Below are 25,237 nucleotides of genomic sequence, written 5' to 3'. Positions count from 1 at the left end.
GGTTTAATAGTCATGAGGTCTTGGGTGACAGGTTGGACTTGATGATCTTTGAGGTCTTTTCCAACCTTATTGATTCTATGATGCTATGAAAATACTAAAACAGTTAGAGCTTGGCTCATTCAAACCAGTGACAAAATTCAGTATCTTTGAAAAAAAATGTAAGTTTTAAAGATGCTTCATACAAAAAAAAAATCTAAATAATGTGGTTGAATCTTTATAAAGATTACTTTAAACAATGTGCACTTCAAACAAAGCTCATTAAATGTTTACCAAACTAGGCATGTGTTTCTAACTGGACTGTTATTTTACTATTGTCTCTTACCAGGTGTTGAGTCATGTCAACGGCGATAGTAGCTACTTCCTGGCTGTACTCACAGATCATCTTCTGGATTACATTAGTAAGATCATCATTTTCTGTCTCTCTAACAATATGCAAGAGCTCTTGCATAACTGGCCTTACATAAGGCTTCACATACTCCTTGGCTAAAAAAGCAATTGAAACCAGGTGAAATCAACTATATCAACTATATTTGTTGATACACAAACACACAGTATTTCAGAAGTACTAGGTAAGTGATTACTCTTGAACAAAATAATTTTACTGATTAAAATAAAAACAGCAATAAAACTTATCCAAGGCACTTTTACAGCCCATAACTAGTAAGAAAAGTAAAGAAACTGTACATTTACTACGCTCATTACTGAAATGCCACCTGCAACAAAGACCTACTATTTGGGGAATACACACCCTCACACATAGGCAGCATTTGTTCTTAAATTATACACAGTGTTTCACTTCACTGAAGAAAAATAAAGACAGGTGCTATTTACTTATTATAAGAAATATGCTGGTTCTTGCTCATTTTGTGCAGCAACTTGCCATAAAAACTTGAAGTCAGAATTCTGGGCCATAGGCAGGAATTAATGAGCAAGTGAAGCCAGCTAAATAAACGTGCTGAAATCTATGTCTTTATATGGTAGAAATGTTTAGATAAATCTGCACCAACCTCCTCATCCCAAAAAATAGCCCATAAAATCCAGTGTATACAACTGAGGAATCATTGTAGCATACCTTGCTCTTGGTTGCATATTAATGTCTGAAGAGCTATGGCTGCTTCTACTTTGACAGGCATTTCCTTATCCTCTATCAGGCTCTTCTTTGCCAACTCTACTGCATTCTTCAAGTTTAGCTCATTGTGAAATTTCAAAGCACTGAATGAATGAAGTACCCAGCAGGACTGCACAATGAAAAGAAAACTAAGTCAGGGACTATTGCAATTTTTAACATTCTTTAAAACCAATTTGGTACTAATAGTAACTGTTTCTCTGTTTGCATCTATTGCTTTTTAATTTTAATAATGGTATATTCATACAGTAAATGCAAAATACTTTTTGCACTACAGTTCTTCCTTTTCCTTTCCCAAATTCCAATAAATTCAGCATGCACATAATTGGCATTCATCATTTTGGTCTTTTTGTGGGAAAAATATATCAGAACAGAAATTAAAGAAGATTAATTGTTTGGGTTTGACTGATATGGGCACTCAGGGGTTTTCTTCAAGCTACATTCAGCCTGACATCATTTACTCTGGGGAAAGTCTTCCTATTCTTCACAGCCATCCAATCACTCTAGCTACTGAGATATGCTAACAAACAAAAAAATGCTCACATAAGGGCCACAGCCACTGCTCAAAATCTCCATTTTGATCAAAGTGAACAATAATATGACACAAGGCTTTCCATCAAGTCATTTAACTGAAAATGCTGAAAAAATCACTGCCTCAGGTCATTATTTGAAATTTTACTATGTTTGTACTTTATTTCTTTCATTAGCATTCAGAATGAAATCAAACTCCAAAGGAAAGAATCATAGCAAACACTGAAAAGGAGTTACGTAATGAACTTACTCTAGCTCTGAGGTAACCCAAGTTGGACATGAACAGTGGAAATACGTGATTCTGTAACATCAGCTCCATTTGATCCTTGAAGACACTCTTCTGTTGGTGTAAATAAAAATTACTTTTGGAGACCATTCATTTTACATACTTCATTCTGGCCAGTCATCAGTTTCATCTATTGATCACAGGAAATACTACAACTTGTCCATGTAATAAAGGTGTTCTCTCACAAGAGAGATCTGGATCATGCACATTGAATTGAACAAACCTCATAAGCACAGCAAGTTCAAAGCCAGGTAAGTGAATGAGCTGTACACATAACAGTCAACTCTGCATTACTCATCACACTACTGTAAACTGGAATTTTTATAAATTTTTTGTAAGGCAATTGATTTCAGCTGATTTTTCAAAAACCATTAATTAGGCTCAATAACCTACTGATTTCATTCATCCTACAAAGGAGTACATACATACCTGAAAATAAATCTAAGTATGAAACAGGCCTGCGTTTCACAAGACCTACTGTTACTATAAGCATCAAAACAAATCATTTTACACACTACCACAATAACTCACATCCTTTTTGCATGTTTACCAATGGCCCAAGGTAATTCCTTCATGATAGAAATCTCCTTAGCTGGAGCAGGATGTTTGATTTTAAAAATTATCCTTCATTTCACCTTAGCAAATCACAAGACATTCATGGGAAGCCAGGACCAACAGCTTGTAGACTTGGAACTTTCCTAGTACCTAGATACTAGAAAAGATTTATGGCCCCAACCTTGTCACCATCTAAAAGAATAACTCAGTAGCTACCACAGGAAGAGGGTGAAAGGGGGCATTTAATATAAAATGTACCCTAGGTAATCCCACTTCACCAATGGACACAATCTCAGTATGATTCCCCAACCCTCAGAGAGGTAGATACAGAACTGAGCAGAGGAAAAACACAAAGAAAAGATTTTTCCTTTGTGTACACAGGCCAGGTTTGATGAGTTAAACTGGAGCTGCTGTGAAGAGCCAGGTGGCCAAGGCAGGGTCATTGTGGCCATAAACTCCTTACAATCTTTATCTAAAGTCAGCTCACAGCCAGAAAGCACAGAGAACCAAGAGACTGCTCCATAGCGAACTTTTTTTGAGAAATAGAATATGTGTATAAAATGGGAATACAAACCAGGAAAGAATGTTAATATTTTTAAAGAAACAGACCCTCAGATTCTTGTTGCATGGTGTAGTCTCTCTGCAGACTTTCTAAATGTGCCTGAGGGCTAGCCATACTTCATAAACTAAGACTACTTTTTTATTGGGAATGGCAGTTGATAGTAAGAATTACAAACCTTTTTCATTTCTTTACCCACTTACCCTCAGTAAAATATCTGCTAGGGAACCTATAACATGCAAAGCTCCATCTTTTTTCCTTGGATCAATGTTTGGCTCTGTCAGAATCTGGAAACAGTATGCCATCATTTTTGGTAATACCTATGCAAAACAGATAACACAATGTCCTTTTGTCAAATCATTTCAGTAACATTGTGTAAGTTAAAAAAATTATGTGACATTTTAAAGTAGAAAATCTGTCTTGGCAAAGCAACTGGGAGGTACCAGGTGTAGCATGTTTCCATAGTTAGAATTTAGAAGGTTCCTTCATCAACATTTTAGCCACATTTGTAAAAATTAAATTAATGTCCCTGAAATTTCACATTGGTAATAGTAAATATTGTACTTTTGTTGTTGTTTTGAGGTAAACAAATGAAGGTGATGAAAAGGAAGAGGCTCAGTAAATACCTTACCCGTTTTTCCTCCTTTACCTTCTCTTTTGGCTTGTGTCACACATATATAAATATACACACGTGTGTACATACATGTATGAACATATACATCTTCAAGAATAACTGGGACTAAAACCTCGTAAGCTTATTTTAATCTATTTATTTTGGCACTAACCTCTGAAGCTGACTATACTGAGAGAGGTTTCTTGGCAAAACCAGTTGTTTCACATCGTTCCCACAGCCATTATGTGCATTTTAGATATTATGATATTTTGACAGTCTCAGTATAAACTACAAAATTAAGAAAGTCAGTGGCCAAGGACTGTTTTGATGTGAAGAAGAAAGGTCATAGGCTATTCCACCTGACATAAATACTATACTCTTCTCTGAAAACCCATCTGGAAATAGAATTCTCTGTTTTCTGGATGTTAAAATGGTACTCAGAAAAAAAGTCTGTAGTTTTGGCAAACCAGCATGCTTTCCAGGGCTTACCTAGGTACTTTTGTACAGATCACTGCAAGCATAGAAATATCTGCAGAAAAGTCATGTCCTCATTTCAAGAGCCACTGTATGAAATTGGTTTCTTTCTTGCTAATTTCACTTGTCAACAGAATTTCAAATAGAATCAGTGAAAATTACTAAGTATTATGTTCAAAATACAGTTTAGGAAGCTCAGAACAGCTGTGACAGAGGCTGATTGTTAATTTGGGAAAATACCAACACATTTATTCCATCTTAGTTCATGTCCAACATGCTAATTTTGAAGCTGCAAGAGGCACGCGCTTATTTATCTATTTATTTACATATACATACACACATATTTTAATTCTCCCAGAACTGGTAGCACTCATCCAGGAAAGCATTTGACTATGTATTAACAAGTAGATTTCTCAAGACCAGCATCCTGTAGTATCTTCAAATTGAAGGGAAAATGACATTATGAAGGAAATTTCAAATAATTAAAGTCCACTGGTTCCATTCCATACCTCTTTTCTCTTCTTTGCAGCAGTATAAAGAAGATTCTGTGCTGCTGTTGTAGTGGATGCATAATCCTCAAATACATCTAACAAATTAAAAATAAAAAAATTCCTTTTCTGAATTATGTAATGATCAACATTTTCATAAACCATCCTGTTTGGGGGAATATCATAAAATCAAGGCAAATATGTAACTTTAAAACTACTGACAGGGTTGTCCTCACTTCACAGTCAAGTCAGACCAAGGCTTTATGTCACATCATCTGCAAAAGCATTTACTTCTTGCTGTCCCAATCTACTGACCAGTCATCACTCCCTTTATTAGGAATGCATTCTTCCTATTACACAGGACACTGGTGAAGACAGAGACATTACAGTGGCCATACTGTTAATTGGGGCTAAAGTGTACAGTTATGATGAAAGCGAAAAATAAATGATAAACAAAAACATTTACCAAATTTCATGCGTATATATTCATAGGGATCCTCTTGCCAGAGCTCTTCATCCTCATCTTTGTAGCACATTAAAGAGAATATCACTTCTTCTGTTATACTCTAATATTGGAGAAGTCAAATACATATAAGTACACAGAATATCAAATTCCAGTACAGCTTCCCTCCATTATGCACTAATTTACTAGACCTACTTTTTGAAGAGCAACAGCTCTTTTAACCAGCACTCTTTTATTTTGGCTAATGGAAAACCCTACAATATACGTATTTTCCTTTTGTAACAGACTGCCATAATTGTATAATCTACCTTTATACAGTACCATGTACAAAATATACTTCAGGACATAGTCTGTGTACAGCAGAAAGTCGCACTCTGCAGAAGGAAATCACCAGTTCAAGACTTAACATGAGAATGTACTTTGGCGTCTTTCCTCTTAACAGTCATGGAATTAACTACCTACAACAGGGGACCTTACAATACAAAAAACCTAAAGGCATGAAAATCACTTTTCACTTGTTTTTAGTTCACTTACAAAACATGTCCTTAAAACAGAGTTAATTTCCTTATAGTTCATGCTTTCTTTGCAGTACAATTATGAATCTCCAAATCTGTAGACAATTCTGAGCACCAATAAAAGCCAGAATATTATAACTGTCTGGCAGACTTAAAAGTAACAAAGTTATGGAGCAAAATATTTGAATTAACAGGATCTGCAAAAAATAAATTGGTATTTTGGTATTAACCAAAACAAACCAACCACATTTGTATGGAAATGCTATTTTTGCCCAGATCAATTGCTGCATGAAACACTGATGAAACTTCCCTTAGAACTGCGAAGCTGGGGGATTTTCTGGGGGGCTTGGGGGTTTTTTTTACTCACTCTGATGACATACAGTATTTATGACTACGGTTTATGCACTGACCTGTATATGTGGCTTCATTTGCTTCCATGTTACAGAGTGAATAACCCCTTGGTTCAGGTAATTTAACGTTTGCTGAAGAACACGGGGCGCAACATAGTCTTTTTGCCTGTATTGGTCTAAAATTCTTAAGAGGACCTAAAGAAATGATAAATGGGTATCTTTAAAAGAAGACTTCAGTGAATGTACATGGACAGATTATTTCATTTTACAGCAGAAGTTCTGGTGTTAGTAATCACTGTAATGCCTTTGCTCAAAAAATAGAAATCCTTTAAACATTAAGGATCTAATCCTGTAAGCATTTATGTATATAATCTACCTTTACTATTAGCCCCTCCGTGTGATCACTTGTGATTGTAAACCAAAGGCATACTTCAATATTCACAAGTTGACAGTTTATCCAAGCCTCAAAAAAACTTGGAATACATGAGGAAAAAGGCACAGTGACTTTTCAAATTGCTTGGTTTCTAAATCTGTTAGTGGTGTCCACGTTCATTTTTTAAGGACAGGGGAAAAAAAGAAAAGGAAAATATGACTTTGCAAGAACAGTGGCAAGAATAGAAATACTGATCTAGAAAAGAAAAATAGGTTAGTGGGCTCAGAAGAGATGTAAAATCCTTAACTTCAGTTACCTGTTGTAACCATCAGATCGTATCATGTAACATACTGTCACAAACTCTTACCACACACAGCTTCCAAAATATATGGGCTTGCTCTACTAAGAAAAATCTACTGCTGTACCAATGGCAGATGAACTATTAAGTGTTAATTAGCATAAACAATTGCCACGTACATGAATAACAACAAAAATCAAGGGTGATGTGTAACAAAATACTGAGTCAAGCTTTTTCAGAAGGAAAATTTTGCTTCATAATCCTTCAAAACACTGCAATACATCTTATTTTGAGCGTACCTTCTTCATTAGGAGTACTAAGTCTGATTTTAAGTCCTTTATACAATACATTCCTTCAGCAGGAGTCTGTATCTCATACAGACCCTAGCATGACGTCAGCACTTAACAACTGATGAATAAGTAATTAAGGCTTAAGAAGGTATTCACAACAGAATTCTTGCTAACCATGCAAGGAAATGTGACAAATCAGCATTTAAGAGCCAGAAACGGAAGAAATGTGCAGACTGTCCAGTCCATTCATCTTGAAAGCTAAACTGCTCCCTCCACTGCATAGGCTAATCTCTTACCAGACAAACTTGCAAGTATTCCAAATGACAACTGCCTATGGGAGTCTATTTTTTTCAACCAGGAGTGAAACCATTGTAAGATGTTCAGAGTATAAATTCGATTGTTTCCCTTTTCATTTAATGTGTATAGCCTTCCACAACCATTTCTTTCCTCAGTTCATAACATTTACATACTTATACAGAATTAACATACTGATTAACTATTCTGTTATTGAATTGGATGATGAAAACTAATTCTGTTTTGCAGACAATCCTTGTATTTTGAAAGCTAATTTAAATCTGACTTGAAGTGACAACAGCCTGGCACCCTGCATCAAAAACAATGAAATTTTTAACTGTAAAAAGCCTGCAGATGCCACGGCAGGATTATTCATCCAGCAGCGTGCTGAGCAGCCACATATTCTGGAAATATGCATTATCCAAACACTTGAAAAACAGCATTCCTAGGTGTCTATAAAGGTTTACAGGCCAAAGGGCCTAGAATCACAAACATATGTACTGCATTCCCCTGGCTTCTTCTGTTTGAAATAGGCAATCCAAAAGTCTGGGTTTCCAAGAACTTTAGCTGAGCCCAAAGTGTGAAAACTACTGCTTCTAGTCACCCAGAATATAGCAGGATGAATGAGAAACAAAAGGAACTGTGCCAAAAAATCAGAGCCTGGAACCCAGCACTCTCAGGACTTTAAAGCACCCAATTGCTATAGCCATTCCACCAAATCAGGGAGATGCTAGAAGTCTGGAAGCCCATACTGGCACTGAGACCAGAAGAAATCAATCAGTAAAAGGAAAAACTGCCTGACTTTGGTTTTGTTTAATGAATGAACTTAAATATATGCACACTGTTGAGAAGTAATACATCTGTTCAGGCAAAATTAGCTAATTCAGGAAGAAATTAATTGTACTTACCTGTTGTATGCCCACAGCATAGGTTTTTAAAAAAAAGGCTGAGAATTCAAAGTATTCCTTAGTTACATTTCCAGGGCTTCCATATCTTAAAAAAAGAAGAGGACAGAGATATTTATATAGTGAGAAGTCTGCTGTGTCAGGAGAACACAGTACTTTCTAAGAACAAAGGACCCTGAATAGCCTTCCATCCTCAAAGGAATCCTTTCACACAGGCTACTTTTAAATCATTTCCCATATAACATCCCACTTCCCTTTCCTTGCCTTAAAACTACAAGGTACAATGCTATAGTCAAATAAATACGGCCACCTTATTGTCACCAGCTCTAAAACTTCTACGTTTATAGATTTCTTTTCAAATCTTCCCCTACCTTTATAGTTGAGAATTTAAGCACTTGTAGCTTGATGCAGTAAAAATAAAATAAAATTAAATTAAGAAAAAAAAAATTCCTTTTCCTCTGTGGCTAGTTTCTAGCCATCTTAAAGAGTCAAATTATATCAGTAAGAGCTTAGACCAGTGGCTGTGCCAGTGCAAGGCAGAGGACAGCAGCAGGAATACCACTTTGGTGACTACAAGCTGTTGAACTGCCTTGTCTAACTGCACCTCAGACAGTGTTACAGGTTTGTAACTCAAGTTTAGTTTAATCCATTTGGTAGCTTGTTACCGTTCAAATAGACGAGCTACAATATGCAATGCCCACTTCTTGCATTTCCACCACACCAGCTCTGGTCTATCATCTTCATCAATTTGCAAAGTCTCCTATAAATAAATAAAGTTAATTCAAATTAGCTGAGTATTCAGCAGACTTTAAACGTTCTCTGCTGTGTGAACTAATACAAATGCACAGCGTTGACTAAAGCTTTGGTTCTCTTAACTGCTATACAACATTCAGAAACTTTCAACTATCTTAATTACACAATATAACTGGGCATGGGCCATACTTACACAATGTACTTTAATTTTCCAAATTATGCATATTTAAGAGACAGAAACTTTGACACATACTTGAATACTACAAGTGTTGTGCTCTCTGGCTTAAAAAATAAGCATGGTACTAATACTTCCAAATATATGCACCTTAACCACATACTAATGCAAAAGCTCTTAAAAGAATGTTAAGGTTGTGAAATAACTTCTAAAAAACATGGGAAATGCCAGTTAATGTTGAACACACTCAAACAAGAATTTAGTGACTACTTTTCTTTTGTTCTTTAAGAAATAAGAAAGGTGGATAAAAGAAGAGGAGGAATTGAGGCAAATTAAGGGTTTGTGATGAGCTTTTGGTTCCTGTTTGAGACGATCTGGTTAGGTATTTGCAACCTTCCAAAACACCCCAAATAGGAGCATACACGGTGTCACTACCTCTGACAATGAAATTCTGACAGCTTATGTGGCCTTCCTGCATTTCTGTCTCAAATACCACTTATTTCAAGGCTAAGAATCTTAAACAGATTTCACCTTTAAAAAATAATACTAATACAATCTTCATGCTGACTGTTCCTCCAGTGCCAAACCCCAAGTAAGTACCAGAGGTCTTCACAAAACTAGAACTTACTGGAGGGACATTTCTATCAATGATAGTACGGAAGATCTCCATCCACTGAGTCATAGTCTGGTTATTCACCAACTGGAGCGGTAATGCATACTGAAAGAAGGAAAAAATACCAGTCATGAAACACCGATTTTCTCTGGAAAAGGTAGAATATATTTCCACAGTAATCACATTCTGAAGAAGATGAAATTTTAAGTAGAAATGTAACTAATTAGGTTAGATACCAATACTACTCTAATTGCATCCTTCTTGGTACAATTTACAGAGGAATTCCTGAAGAGACAACATTTTAGGAAAGTTCTTTGGTCTGAGAGCTTGCTATCTCTTTTTGTTTCTTCCTCTTTTTCACAAAAACCCATTCAGCTTTTAGTGACCACAGCACTGCCTATACTACAGAGTTTGGGTAAACCAATAGCATTTTACTGCAACATTCTACTAATTACTATCCTTGCTAATCTTACTTCTCTACAAAATTCAAAGAAAAGTGACAGTATTCAACAAAGCTATTTTATGTTTCAATAAGATCTGAAGATTTTGTAACCCTCCCCCTATCTGATAACAAACTGGTTTAGCTTTTTTAAGCCCCAGTAAGACTTTTCAGGCTGCCCCTTACCGATGATCTTGTTTTGTTTCTTATTCTCTAAAAGTACTTTCTCACTGAACTCATCCCTGTAAAGCATCTCTGTAAAATGCATGTGCCTCAATAAGTAATTTCTGCCAGATCTTCAGAAGATGAGAAATGTCACCTATTCAAGTGAACTATTTCACAGTTACACTACAATATTCATTGCTGACACTTCCAGAGACCGACCAGCATGGTTCAGAGAACCATACAATTTATAGAAGGTGACTTTAGAAAAATAGGAACATTCCTCCAGGAAGCTGGAGTACCTGGGTTCATACAAAATTTAACCTGGGGGATCATGTGACCAGTATTTAAGTAGAAAATTCTATAAAGATCATATTTTTATAGAAGTTGCTTATTGTACATGACTTTTCACACCCACAAGTGTACTGAAGGAGACCACTGTGCCCAGCAAAGCAAGTTTGGGTTTTCCTCTACACAGATGCCAACCTGAACAAGAGCATAGAAGATTTTTAAGATCTGTTTCTGAAGCAGAACAGAGTAATGGGAGTTATCAGGCAGAAGCTGGATCATTTGCTGCTGAATCCGAGGCAAAAATATTTGCATTGCTGCTATAAGAGGATCTCGCTCCTCTGCTTTTTTGTACCTGTAAAGGAAACAAAAACGCTGGTCAAGGATCTACCCACTGGAGAGTCAAATGCTTATTCCCCACCAGTAATTTCATTTTTGTACCCCCAAAAAAATACAAAAATAAATTAATACCAAGCACTCACTCATTCACTTCCCCTTCCTTTAGCCCCCATCTCAACAATTTGTGCAAATCTAACCTATACAGAAAAAAAAATTAAACCCAACAAATGTTACCTTATATAAATACAAATGTTACCTTATATAAATGCAGCTAGTGGAAGAGCTAATGTTCTTTACTACTGAATTGTCATGTCACAGGAGCAGAGACATGAATTTGTCTGATGTTTGTACCAATACCAAACCCAAGTTGGGTGCTGAACAAATAGGTATGAACAACCATTGAAAGGGAAACAAAGTTCCTTTGTTTGGAATATATTTTCCCTTTCTCCATTTACATTTCTTTTGTGGGGCTTATACATATGTTCCTAACAACAGGGTTGGTTTTGTTGTGTATTTTTTTAATGTTACACTTTTCCTAATTTGTGTTTTCTGGATTTAGACTATCAGAAGGATGGTGCAGTCAACAATATGCAATGGGAGTACATGACAATGACATTAGGGTATTCATGAAGTAAAAGTAGATCATTGCAGCATTTGGGGAATCTTCAAACAAAAGAATTTACAAACATTTAAGAAACGTTTCATAGATTAATTAAATCAGATCAAAAGTACAAAGCCTCATTAAAAATGTCAGTAATTTCACACAGATTATTGCTGGCATCTCTGCTTTCAATTCACTGAAGCTATAAAGATGATTGACAGTTTGCATTTATTTGCAGGAAAGGAAGCATATGTCAATTCTTAATCCAAATTTTCTATCTGGATTCCTTGTAGAACTGCCAGTGCTCTTAAGAATGTCATTCTTACTGATCAGCTGAGGCGAAATATACTGATTCCTTAACTACTGATGGACATCAACTTACTCGTAAGTCTTCACCAGCTGATACAGGCACAGGAGGCTCCCAAGCCAACTCCCACTGTTCTGAGACTGCAAGTAGTAGCCTATCTTGTCTACCACGGCTGTCCAATGGCCAGGAAAGTCGTGTTTAATGATAGCACGGAGGCACATTGTCAGCTGGGCTCTATGGCAGGAAGAAAAAGAAATTCACTGCAGTTAAAGAAGGTCAGCATCATGCTTAATATTAAAGGATAAATCCCAAATCTTGGTTTATTACAAACATATGTAATATGAATATACATGTAATATATGTATATACGTAATATACATATTACATCATGCATACTTCATCAGCACTGAAAGAGTTCTGGGAAATGGCAGAGGAAAACAATGCAAAAAAATCCTAGTGGATTTAACTTTAAAGAAGAAATGAATCTCAGAACATTTTCGCTACTTTTCTTCCTTCCTCTTCCCTCTTCGTGTCCATCAGGCAGTTTCTGAAAACAACTGTTCATGAAACCAGCTAGCTTTGTACTTTAAAAATGAATGTTTATACTTCCACACCCTTATGAGGATGAAAGCAACAACAGAAGTACAAATCAGTCCATTTTTATTAAACAATATTGGCCAGTGTGATGACTCAAGCCAGCAGGTGCTCAAGAAACTACAGCTTTCCTGGAATCTTCTAGAATAGCACTTTCTCAATCTCTGAAGCATATGGCAGAGCCAAACAAGTAAAGCCACCTTACCACTCCTCTCATTCCACACGCTTTTAGATGCCGCTCACAATGGTGAGGCAAGACAGGACGGTTCATTGATTAAAGTGAGGTGCGATTAAAAAGGTTGAGTGGCACTGAGTAAGAAGCTCTAACTAAATATTCCAATATTCAGTAACAAATAAATGAAGTCTACAGAAAATGTTGGCTCTTTGATAGTTTTCCTTGGGTATCCCCTTGCAGCCCATTACATAAGCAGCCACTATTACATAGTAGCTGAGTAAGTGGCCCTCTACCTACTGATCCTTTTAGCACTGCACAAACTTATCTTCTCCCTAAAGACATTGGAGTTCATAATTTTCAAAGAAAAATATCTATACACTACAGCATAATCCCATCATATCAGCCTCACTTTAATTAGAATGGTGAACAATCACAGGTTGCAGCACATCAGTGAATTTTAACTATTGTTCCGGGGGGAGGGGGGAGTGGGGGTGGAATTAAATAAAATAAAATAAACACCAACTAGCATTTCTTCATTCTTAGATCCAGGAATGTTCATACACATTGAAATAATGGGATTTCATATTAAAAAAATGGCAAAAGAATTGAGAAAAGAGCTACTAGAAAAAAACAAAACAGATTTTGGGCAATAGTTCTTTGAACGGTTAATTCTGTATTGCAGACAGCCCTCTATACTATCTGCTCCAAGTTAGCCAAACAGACAGGCTGTCACTACAGCAAGTGTTGTAAGACACTTTAAACAACAACGTAAGAGGATAAGCCACATCACAGGGCTCTTAGCTGAGCTACTGTATTTCTGAAAACCAAGTGCACATAAATATATTAAAACCAATTACAATTATATTTTCAAAACAAGTACTTGCTTCATCTCCCAAGAAACTGAGATTTTTACACTAACTACATCCAGACTGGCAGGTCTGGTGAAAGGTTGAGCTACAGAAACCTTTCCACGTAGTGTAAGGTACCTCACTAAGTCAGGAGAACGAATTATTCCTTCTACAATGTTATCACGGATCTGCTGACGATCATTTTCATGAATGTTGAATGGGAATACTGCTTCTCCAGGAGGTGGTTCCCGGTCTGGCCAGTACTGTGTCACCATGTTCTTCAGGTAAATGGCAGCTGCATATAAACATTGGAGAAATCATAATTTAATTCTAACTCAGCACCACGGTACTCTCTGCTCAGCATGCAGTACAGATGAAAGTAGAACAGAGAGTAGAAAAGATGACTGAAAACCACTGCACAAATTCTTAACAATTATGGGCACTAAGAAAAACTGAGTAAGAAAACCAATTTTTTAGGGATTCTACACAGAACTAGGCTCAATTATCTGGTTCTAAACAGAACAGGACAGTATTTCAGTCAGCATCTATTTGGGTATGTGCTTTATTATAGCAGTTTTCCATATGGCCATAATATCGCACTGTTCCAAAAAAGACAAAACAAAAATCTACTTATCTGCATTTTTACTCATCCCTAAAACAGCTACTCACGCTTAGCAACTCAAGTTTGGAAGGCTTGGGTAAACAAATCATTGCACACACAGATGGGACACTCAGCTTGGGGAAATGCCCAGTATGAAACTGGCATGTGGCCTACCTGCTATTCAGACAGAAATGTTTGTTGTGAATTCTCTAAGCTTTATCTCACTATTAGGATTTCCCATAATCCCTTAGAATTGTTGCTTGCTGTCTCACATGAAAACCCATGAAAAATAAAGTTAATCTTCAACTGCAAATAAAGCAGCATTTATGCCTCAGTACTAAAATGCCTGTAGGCATTCTTTAGGAAACACAGGAAATACGGTGTAAGACATTAAAGGAATGTTCATAATTAACTCTTATCCCTGCACTATTTTGGTTGAACACTAGCTAGGGTTTTAAATTATAAATAAGATATCCCTGGGTACAATAATTCGTCTTGGTGATGACAAATTGCAAGTAGTTTGCAAAATACTTTATAGGAGCAAGAGGAAAAACAGGGTTTTTTGTCTATGATGTACCAGAATATTCAGACAAGAAACAGGTCCAGACATATCAGCCAAAGACTTTAATTTACTTTGTCCGTAGATCTTCCTGTTACATTCAAAACCCACTGGGGTGCTTCCTGTGTGCTGGTATGGGTGATCCTGCTCTGACTGAGGGATTGGACTAGATTATCTTTTGAAGTCCCTTCCAGCCCTTAACGTTCAGTGATTCTGTGATAAATTCTTGTGTTTTAAAATATTCCCAGGGAAATGTGTTGACTTACAAATGTCATTGAAATGTGCTATTCTATTTTATATCCCTACTCCATTAAAAATGAAAAATAAACAAAAAGTTTTGAAAATTATGTTCTATATGCTTGGTTTGTTGTTTTGGTGTTGTTTTTTTTATTGTTTTCCTGAAATGAGAAATTGATTTTTAAAAGTGACCTTATGGAGTCCAGATAAAGCATCAAATTTTACTGCTGAATGGTTTAACAACGCCATTCGAAATTGGGATTATCTTTGGAAAAAATAAATGCTAGCATGACAAACAGCATGTCAGCATGCCCCTATGCACTCAGGGGATTAATAGGATTTGTAAAATAAATCCAACAGTGCTGTTCCATAGGACAAAAACAGAGCTGTGAATGAAACAGTACTTGGAAAAAAAAAAATAGAGTATTTTCTGTAGGTGTCAAAAATATCATATAGGAGTAGTTAAAACAGAGTATGAGGATTTAGAATCAGATCTTATACAAATGTGTACCCTGAAGTTAAATGCATCAACGTACCTGAGCTCACACAGAGGTGGGCAATCTTTCTAGATATGCTCAGACTATACATTTGTTAATTAGCAGTGATGCAACCTTCCTTCCTATCTATTTTTGTGAGTAGATGTCTTAGATACTAAGTACATGTGGCTACCCTTGACCAAGGGAAATGTGATTTTATTTTAATTTTCCAGAAACTTCCAATTTTCCAAGGAATAGGATTCTAATAAAGAAATGTGCATTCAAATGGGATCCACTCTATTTTTAAGTCTTATCTGTCTTGGCATCACTATTTCTTTACCACCAGGAGAAAGAATACCTAAGTGTCCCTGCACACTCAGTTTTGAGCAGAAATCATACTCTTTCTTTTCAAATCAGTATCACAGGAAGCCAAGTAGGGATCACTACAAAGACAGAGAAGCTAAAGCATGACTCTGCCCTATACACAGTTTTATCTGACCCTCGTGAAAGAAAGGAACAGCAAAGGTCTTTTTCATTTCCATGTTCAGCACAAGCAGGAACTTACCTACATTGATACTCTGTTGAAACAACTCAAGCACTACCTCTCTACTGAAAGAAAACGAAACAAAGGATTTATCTCACCTGCTTGACGCACTGGAAATTCAACTTGATCTGATACTATGATTTGCAGTAGACTTGGAGCAAAATTGATGATCTTATAGGACTGAAATACAGAAAAAAACACAGTTAGAAAATCACTATGGTTAAAGAAGACTGTATTACCAAAAGCTGAGTAAGAAATACAAACTAAAGATGTGGCAGTGTTACTGATTCTCCTCATGAAGTATGAAGGGTTTTAGCACTTGGATTTACCCATATCTGCAGCAACCTAAATTACTTGTAAAAGCTCAGCATATAATGGTACATGGATTGAATAAGTAATGTGTCCAAGCTCTCTGGTAAAGATTAGTGATAATGACTATTTAAATAATTCTGAGGATGCATAATGAGAAGCACTATAGATTTGCCCTTGAAATATTTAACTTCATAAATCAAATAGGTATGGATATGCTTCATCAATACATACTGTTTATTGGCAAAATAGATTGTGGTATAAGAGCAATACTGAATTTCCAAGAGAATAAGAAAACCACTTAAAATTGTTTTCAAGCATAAACAGCATCTGCATTAGCCATATATTATACAGCTTTCTTTTAATTAAGTGTATGTATAGAGCATCTTAACAGAAAAACAAAACCTGGAGCAGCACACTGGAATAACCATTTTTCATTAAAATCAAGTATAGAGACAGAACCCCTTCACAACACACAGCCTTCCTTGGAACTTTTCAAACACTGCATCAGCCATGCAGCCAAACTATTTCAAAGAGGAAAAGAAGACTCGCTGAACTTCTGAGCAAAGCATGCCAGATTTAAAAGACGTGAAAATTTGATAGTTACACTGCTGTCATTCAACAGGGGTCCTCCAATCTGAAGAATTGTTGATTCAGCATGGTGCAGTTACTGCTATGCCTTGGCAACTCGAGTAGTCAGATCTTTCATCACTTATACCCATGTGTTCAAAGAGAGATGTTTCTTGGGGCTGGATGGCAGAAGCTTTATTTCACCTTTTATAGTATTTCTTTTCAACTAGATTATGCCTGGCAGTTTCGTGGTTGTTTCCAGAGCTGTGCCTTAAGTGTGAGTATACTACAACTTCCTGTAAACTTTGCCTCATTCAAAAGCTACGAAACAGGAGGCACATTCTGCACCTCATGCACCTAGTACCCGGATCTAACAATTCCATAACAAGGTAACATTACATTGCTTTCATGATGTCTAAATCTAACAGCTGCATCACAAATCTATGATTCAGTAGTTTTACCAAATCACTTAACTTTCTGGCCCTCATTTTACTCATTATAATGATAGCGTAACTCTAACCTACACTGCTCAGAGACTCATTTGATGTTTATACAGTAATCTGAGATCTCAGATAAAAACAGCAGTGTCGAATCAAAAGCATACTCTTCTGCAATCCCTTCCTCTACAAACTTTAATTATCCAAAACAAATGCTCCAAATAAAGCAAAAGCTGTAACAGACAGCAACAGAACTTCATTTATCTACAGACACGCTGAATTGGTTGAAGTGTACTGGATTCTAAAAACAATCTTTAAATCAAATATCCTGGGGTCCAAAGCTTGCCCTTCAGTCACTACTGAACAGAATCTGTATGAAGTGGGTGGGTTATGATGAGGGCTGCAGCAGACTGCACCCTCCAGCTCCCAGCAAGACAGGAAAGCACAAAGAATCCCAGCAGCACAGAAAACCAAAAACGTGCATGAACTCTAATCATCCTTTCTCCTCTAAACAGCGCCAATATGCTGTTCTCAAACTCCATCTACCACAACTTTTACTACTATAAACACATTGATTAAGAAAGTAACCTTCTGTGGGTCTGCCTTGCTGTTGTTTTCTTGCAGCAATCCCACCAGTACAACAGTTTGGGTGGACATGGTGATAAAAGTATAAATTCTTTCCCTTTCTCTCTGCAAACAGCATTTACTGAATCTAAATTAAATTTTACTGAATCTGAATTACAGCCACTGCTACTCCAGGAAGCTTTATTGGTACCACTTGTGCTGGCATACAACTGCTACCCCTGAAGCTTTGCCAAGATACACACAAATACGGTTATTTGGCCAGCGCAGCAAACCCTTTCAGCGAGCGCCTGGAGTGACAAAAGACACATTACACACAACGTGTCTCAGAGGGGGCCCATCACTACCAGCACACTGCTGAGGGTTTCTTAATATTTCCCATATTAACACCTCTGAAGATCACAGGGACACAGATCCAAGCTTCTACTCTGCACTATTGTCATTACCGTGACTCACATTTTATATAGCTTTGTTTTCTAGTCATTATCAGAAACATGGATGTCATACAGATCAACTGAGACTGTGTGCCCATTTTAGAAACAAGACAACCAATTCTGTTGTATTTGTGAAGCCCAAATACCATCCTGCTCACTTGTGCAGCAACAAACCCTGTCAGGAAAACCACATGCTGCTTGCAATTTTTAGAACAGAGGACTTTTTAAAAAGCTGCATGCAGCAGCATTTTTCCTATACCAGCACATTCTTGTTGGTTCAGTTATCATGCCAATTCTGATCTTAGGATGTATCCTTTCCCTGCCTTTGCTCAGGAAAACATACAATAGGCTCCTGGACACCAGAAAATAAAGCTGTACATACCACATGAGCTGGTGCAGAGCAGCTGTCAGGTGTGAATTTTGTAAATGGAAAGCAACAAGGAAGAGAACTCAGAGCTGGATGAGTTCAGCAAGAGAGTTATTTATATCATTAACACTGCACCTGAACTTTTACAGAGGGAAAGCAGGAATATTATCAGTCCCACAGAAGGAATGGATAGCTACCTGCTGATTTTGAAAAGCCATGCCCAGGAGCTGCGGGGAGGCACCAGATGGCTGAAAAAGACCTTCAATGCAACTCCTGTAACACAGCATGCTGCTTTGTGCAGCTTGTGAATAATTACATTGCCTCGAATTCCCACTCTTGCAATCTGGTAAAACTTTCTACAGAGGTGCTGATGGAGGGAGGCATATGTTTATTTTAAAGGAGAAAGTAAAAGCTTTTGAAAAATAGACCTTCATTGAGTACTATACAGAAACATTATTTTAAAGCTGTGTAAAATACATACCAACTACACTTGAATGAATCACAGTTCAGAGTATTTACACTAAAAAACAGTGTATCTCATTTAATTTCCATTGGGGATTAAGGGGATGGGATACAGCAATGTGCAAGGCTAGCAAGGCTAGCTACTCTGGGAGAGGCATACAGCACTGGTAAGATATAACTGGGTAAAGTTACAGCAATGGAAAAGAGATGCTTATGTCCTCACACATCTTGTTCCATCTGTGTCCACTCTTTCAGGATCTGTGCACTGCAGCTGTACAGCTTTCACCTTTGGCCTAACATCTATTCTTCCTTGCCTCAGCATCACAGCTCCAGTCTTCAAAAGAACACACCATTTTTTTGCCTAGTTCCTCTTCTGTTTCATTAGGTATAGAACAGATGACAGACAAGAAAGCCTCAGATGGGCCACTGAAAAACAGCAAGATGAACACAGTCACAAGTAAAGGACTAGAATGCAAAAAGAGAGAAGCAGGAGAAATAGATTAAAACCTCCCTAAACAGAGCCTAGTGAACTAAATACTTTTCACACCTAACATTTAGATGTGGCTCCCAGGTTATCATGCACTATACACTACTAAACTCATTTCAGTAAGCATTACTCTTTTATCTTGCTTGCTGTCACTTTTAAAGCCCAGGGCAAACAACTGCTCTGTAATCATATTTGTCAGTAACCTTTCCACTGCACTGATGGCAATCACAGTGGCTCAGTGCTGAACAGCACTTGAAGCTGCTTCTTCCCCTGCAGAACAAGAAGACAATCTAGTACAATGGATAGAGAAAACTAGAGCTTTCCCCACCAGCAAAGCCAAGACCTGCTCCACCAGCAGCAAACCTGAGCTGCTTTCCCCTGTGGGTTCTGCTGCCAAATCCAATCTTAAACAAACTCCACTCTCCACAGAGCTTCTAATCATGGAAGTCAACTTCCTCATCAAGTTTCTCTTCAACACAAACACCTGACATTCCTTCTTCTAGGTAATATGAGGTGTTTGTCACTTTCAGAGCGGCCTAAAGAACCCTGCCTACTATGACAGCTCAACAAATATGTGGAAGATACAGAAGGAAGTTCAACTTTATTCTGGACTCTTCTGCTTTAGGGCAATCTTTCCACATTTCTTTCTTTCCTTTCAGCATCTGCTACTCAGTTCCCATTAAAGTCAAATTCTGACACTTCTCACTATTTAAGAAAACAGCTGTACTTCTGCAAATATGTTCTTATTTTCTCCTTTGTTACAGGCCAAAACCCACTGGCCTGTTGTGAAGATTAATGCATAAAAATTGTATGGTAATCCTATCTCAACTGGAATCATAATTACTTTTCTATGTTCACATAATCAGACAGTACATTCCACAAGACTCCAAGAACTGGCACGTGAAAGCAATGTTTAGCCACTGGGGGAAAAAAGGGAAAGGAAAAAAAAATACAACCAGCAAAGGTCCTTGAAGCCCCTGAGACAGACATAACAAGAGTAGCAGCCTAGAACAGATACCCAAGAAAGGTGCAAAGAAACTGAGTATCTTTCTTGGCATGATAATTGACTGTTCTAATAAGTACCCTGTGATTGATACACATGATCATGAAGGGCACACTATTATGAAGTAATAGAGACGGAGGGGGGAAAAAAGGGAGGTCAGAGAAAAAAATGGACACAAAAGAAAATAAAGGGGATGGGAAAAAAGTGAAATTACAATAGTTACATGATAGAGATCACTGACCTGGCAGGAAATTAGTGCTTTATCAAGAATCACATTTCAGACAAATCTCACTTACATTTGCGTTCAGGTCACTGACAGAAGTGAAGCTTGTTGATGACTCTGAAGTAGCATGCATCATCCAAGGAGAAAGGTCAGAAAAATCCTACAAAGAACTGAATGATCTTTAGAACTGCACCAGCAAAAATGGAGTGGAGTAAGATGACCAAGTACATGGTTGTGCACTCAAGGACAATAGGAATGTCTCCTAAAAGCTGGAGGTTTCTTATTGTGGAGCAACCACAATACAAAAGGAAACAGGTACAAAAAGAAATAGGTGCTCAGACACATGTAAATGTCAGACATGAAGAAGACAATTGTAGTTTTAGGATGTATTCAATGAGGTATTAGTGGCATTGAGCACAAGACTTTTTGGAGTGCTGCTAACACAAATGACCAGATCGCACAAGACAGATTAATTCAAAGAGAAACAAGTGCAGAGAAGAGCTGTGCTCCCCTATTATTAGACTGCATCAATTCAGTTTTATGATAAGGCAAGGGAAATGCAGCCTGTTGAGGTGAGGAAAATAGGCCAGTCGAGATCAGCCTTTGACAATTATGCCAGAAAGAAACCTATTTTACTTAAAAAGTAAGATAGGTACAAATGGATATAAATGGACCATAAATTAATTTAGGCTAGAAACCAACACTTGTTTCTAGCTGCGGGTGGAAAAAATGTCATTAAAAGTCTTCCACTCTTCCACACGATGTAATATGGAAAAACCAAAAAACAGGAATCTTGATTCCATTTCTAAATACAGTTAGATGATAGTCCAGAATGTAGACACCAATTTTTAGCTCTATCTTTAAAACAGCTGCACAAATATACAGAAGAGAAAAAGGAATTTTCAAACACGCTGGAATTTTTTACAGGTAGACAAGCTTTCATTCACTTCAACTCCATGCCCCATGCTCTACCCTGTAAGCAAATTACAGAGTCAGGACTACTATGATATTCTTCTAAAGAACTCTGTATTGGTACAAGCAGTGAGGTGTCTACAGAGAAGTGCTATATTGATGGACTAGTGGGATTTAAACTCTTTGAGAAGTTCCTGTCACTAGCTATATTCAAACTTCAAAGGAACTGTACACTGCAGGCATGCTAACACGTGAGAATTTTGCCTCAATACCCATTAGCACCAAGAACTGCAGCACTGCAACTACAGCACAGAATAAAGGTGACCCCTCTTCTGCTTGTCCAAGTGTTACACTACCACTTCAAGTGGTATTGTTGGAGGGTTTTCCGTTTGGTTGGTGGATTGGCTCCTTTGCTGGAACAAGGTAAATACAAGACCAGCATCTGCATTCCAGTACTTGCAGGAACACAACATGTCAGCACTACCACTAGATACATAGAAGTAAGACAATGTTGTTTTGAAGTCTTGCTTCAAAAGAACTGAAAGGCTTCAAGATGTCAAAGGCCCACGCTAAGTGACATTCTCAGGAGCACTTTTCTTCCACTCCTCCAGAGTCAGGTCAAACCCAGCACTGTAGCAGTACTTTATCTCAGTGAGATACATCATGCTTCATTTAGTAACAGGAAGCCTACATAATAGGTTTGTCTTAATTTCAAGATCCAGTCTCTATAGTAAAACTAGAAAAGTGTCAGCTGTTTTAAACAAAAAAAATATATCTCGATCTGTTCTCAATAAATAGACTTAACCTGTTCAAGCTAAAATCTGTCTTTCATAAGAACTGCATTACCCATCACTTGAACTTAAAATATTTTACAGATCTCAATCTTAACATACTTTCAAGTTTTTCCCTGAGCTTCAAAGTACCTATTAGTGGTGTTAAAATGACATCGGAGGGTCAGAAGGACCCAGGAATGCCAACAGCTGCCTCTTTGTTCAGAGCCTGCCAAACGTGCAGCAGCTTGTAATTGTAGTTTTGAGTCCTGTGCAACCGTCTGCCAATACCTCTAATTTCCATCTACCAATACCTCTAATTTCTCTCTCAGTCCTTAATAGTACGGATAAAAATAGGTACTGATCAATTTTTTGAGTGCCAAATAATGAAAGTAAGTTTTGCATTTTTATCTATGCCCCAGGAGCGTTCTCAATGTCCGGTTCTTAATCCACTGATTTACTAAAAGAACTTGGCAACTGCTAAAGCAAGGATTAGCTAGATCTAATTCAAAAGGAGTTTTAAGTTGCCTAAATAGAAAATTAAGCTGGAAGAGTAATCCTGAAGCAACAGTAATTCCTGACAGCAAATTCTCATTGATCATTTTGTCAACACACCAACACAATCGAAAAATCCTATCCCTCCAATAGAATTGATCAACTATTCCATCACATTACAGAGGTTAAAACTTTATTAATGCTGCACATGGCAACTTTCTTTTCTTTCCAATGACTTGACTGTGGTCAGTTTTGACTTGGCGCATACTGCCGCTACACTATCTGTGGGACGCTGTGGTAAATACTATCCCTAACAAACCAGTGAGCCCTTCTCGAGAGTTTTACTTGGCATGCTGCTGAATGGGACGACGCGAATGCCCACAGAGTCACTACTATCGTCTGTATGAGTGAACTAGAGATCCCAGCAGAGACGTCCTGCCTTCCTGCACCAAACGGCAACGCCGAGACCTAGATGCAGCACCCTGCTCCCAGGGTCACAACATTCAGGACAGCATTGAGTGAAGGCTGCGACCCCGCCCAGCCGCCGCGCACCTATGGCGCGAACCAGGGCCCGCCGGGGCGGCGCGCCTCGCCCGCCGTCCCAGAGCGGACAGGTCTCACAGAGGCAGACCCCGGGGGTCTTGGCAGGCTCCCGCTGCGAGGCCTCCCCTTGTCCAGCCCTGCGGCCGAGCGCCCGGAACGGCGGTGCGGCTGCACGGCCGCCAACAGCCAGTACGAAAGAAGTAGCTCCGTCAGGGGATGCCGCCATCCCCGGCCCGGCCCCGCTTTCCGGTGTAACCCGTGCCGTGGGAGAGTAGCGGTGCGGGGGGCCCCGCCGCAGGTCCCCTAGCTCCGGAGTGGAACAGCCGGTTCCATCGCCCCAGCGCGGACCTGGGGGCGCACGCCGACCCCCGCCCCTGCCGCCGCGGCCAGGCGGCCCCGTACCGCGCCGCGGCCGGGGTGAGGCGCGGCGGGGCGGGGGCGGGGCAGGCCACCGGCGGATCCCGGCCGGGACCATCCGCCCCCCTCACCTGATTGAGCTCGTTCTCGGCTGCGATGCGCAGCTTGGGGTCTATGGTGCCCTTCAGAGCCTGGATGATCCTGTTGGGATCCATCTTCGCCTTCTCTCGCCGGCAGGCAGCACTTCCCCGGAGACAGAAGGAGGACGAGGAGCCACCCCCGCCGCTAGCGCCGCCGCCCCCCCGTGCCACAATCACAGGCTCGTGTCCCCCATCCCCCCCCGGACCCTCTCCCGAGCCATTCACCGGTTTGCGACAGCTGGGTATCGGGAAACATGCACTGCTTTACGGCCGCAGCGCCTCCTTCTGGCTTCGTTCAGAGGTCGGCGAGAGGTGGCCGCCATCTTGTTGTACGGATAATAGCCAGCTGGGCTGGCTCTCAGTTCGCGGAGTTACGGAGCAGTTTCCGGGCCGTACGTCTATGAGGGCGGCCATATCACTGTAGGGAATGCGGGCTGTGAGGTTGGCCGCGCCCCTCGGGGAACGCGCGGCCGCGGGGCGGGAAGGCCACTATAGCCATGGTGCCTGCGCCGCTTCTGGCATGTCTGCTGCAGCATCTGTATGCAGGGACGCCTGCCGCGTACCCCATCGCCCGAGACAGCAATCGGGAGACTCGGCTGATTGCAGACAGGCATGGTGGGGAAGCCGGGCTCATGCGGCACAGCACCCTGGTCCTGAGCGGGCTCGGGCAGCCGCGGCAGCGAGGGATCAGCTAGGCCAGGGGAGGCGTACAGCTGCTACTGCTGCGGATCCATCCATTGCTGCTTGGTGGCCTCTTTTGGTACTTGCCCGTGAGTGACAGGGCTGGTTAAGGCACAGCAGTCCCACAGACATTTTGTTGCCCAAAACGCAAGCAGGTGTTTACAGACCCTCTGCACAGTCCATCTTTGCCAGCACATGATTTTGCTGCACTTAAAACTATTCTTCCGTCTTTATCGTTTACTTCTTTAGTCTAGCAGTATTCAGCTTGCATATCAGGCTTACCTGTCCCACATTTACTACCATGTCAGATATTTGCACACAAATTGGAACAACAAAACTGAATGGAGGTGAGGTGAGTTGCACGGTGGAGAACTGACATGATCCAGGTACCTAAGGTATATGGTAGCTGGACAAGGAAGACTCATAATATAGAATAGCTTGAGTTGGACCTTAAAGATCATCTAGTTACACACCCTCTGACATAGACAGAAATACCTCTCCCTAGACAAGGTTGCTCAAAACCTCATGAAATCCGGTCTTAAATGGTTCCAGGAATGAGGAATCCACAACTCTGGGCAACCCATTCCACTGTCTCGCCATCCTCACAGGAAAGCACTTGTTCCTAATGTCTAAT

The 25,237-nt window shown here is 39.2% G+C and overlaps 1 protein-coding gene across 1 annotated transcript in view; it reads right to left on the bottom strand.

Annotated features, from left to right (window-relative positions):
* IPO8 (importin 8) overlaps positions 1-24,099 on the bottom strand; it is a 37,449-nt gene extending 13,350 nt beyond the window's left edge. Inside the window, exons 1-15 of the mRNA XM_054167648.1 lie at positions 23,914-24,099; positions 15,930-16,011; positions 13,553-13,709; positions 11,873-12,031; positions 10,749-10,905; positions 9,677-9,766; positions 8,786-8,880; positions 8,124-8,208; positions 6,021-6,155; positions 5,099-5,198; positions 4,654-4,730; positions 3,261-3,377; positions 1,908-1,997; positions 1,073-1,238; positions 323-483 (exon numbers count right to left, since the gene is read on the bottom strand). Coding sequence (XP_054023623.1) covers positions 323-483; positions 1,073-1,238; positions 1,908-1,997; positions 3,261-3,377; positions 4,654-4,730; positions 5,099-5,198; positions 6,021-6,155; positions 8,124-8,208; positions 8,786-8,880; positions 9,677-9,766; positions 10,749-10,905; positions 11,873-12,031; positions 13,553-13,709; positions 15,930-16,011; positions 23,914-23,997 — 1,755 coding nt within the window. The 5' untranslated portion in view covers positions 23,998-24,099. The remainder of the gene's footprint in view (positions 1-322; positions 484-1,072; positions 1,239-1,907; positions 1,998-3,260; positions 3,378-4,653; positions 4,731-5,098; positions 5,199-6,020; positions 6,156-8,123; positions 8,209-8,785; positions 8,881-9,676; positions 9,767-10,748; positions 10,906-11,872; positions 12,032-13,552; positions 13,710-15,929; positions 16,012-23,913) is intronic.
* Between the last annotated feature and the right edge of the window lie 1,138 nt (positions 24,100-25,237).

Source organism: Dryobates pubescens, chromosome 15 (genome assembly GCF_014839835.1).
Source record: "Dryobates pubescens isolate bDryPub1 chromosome 15, bDryPub1.pri, whole genome shotgun sequence".
Taxonomy (NCBI): Eukaryota; Metazoa; Chordata; class Aves; order Piciformes; family Picidae; genus Dryobates; species Dryobates pubescens.
The sequence above is the reverse complement of the archived record's forward strand: the minus strand, read 5'-3'. Positions and strand labels throughout refer to the sequence as shown.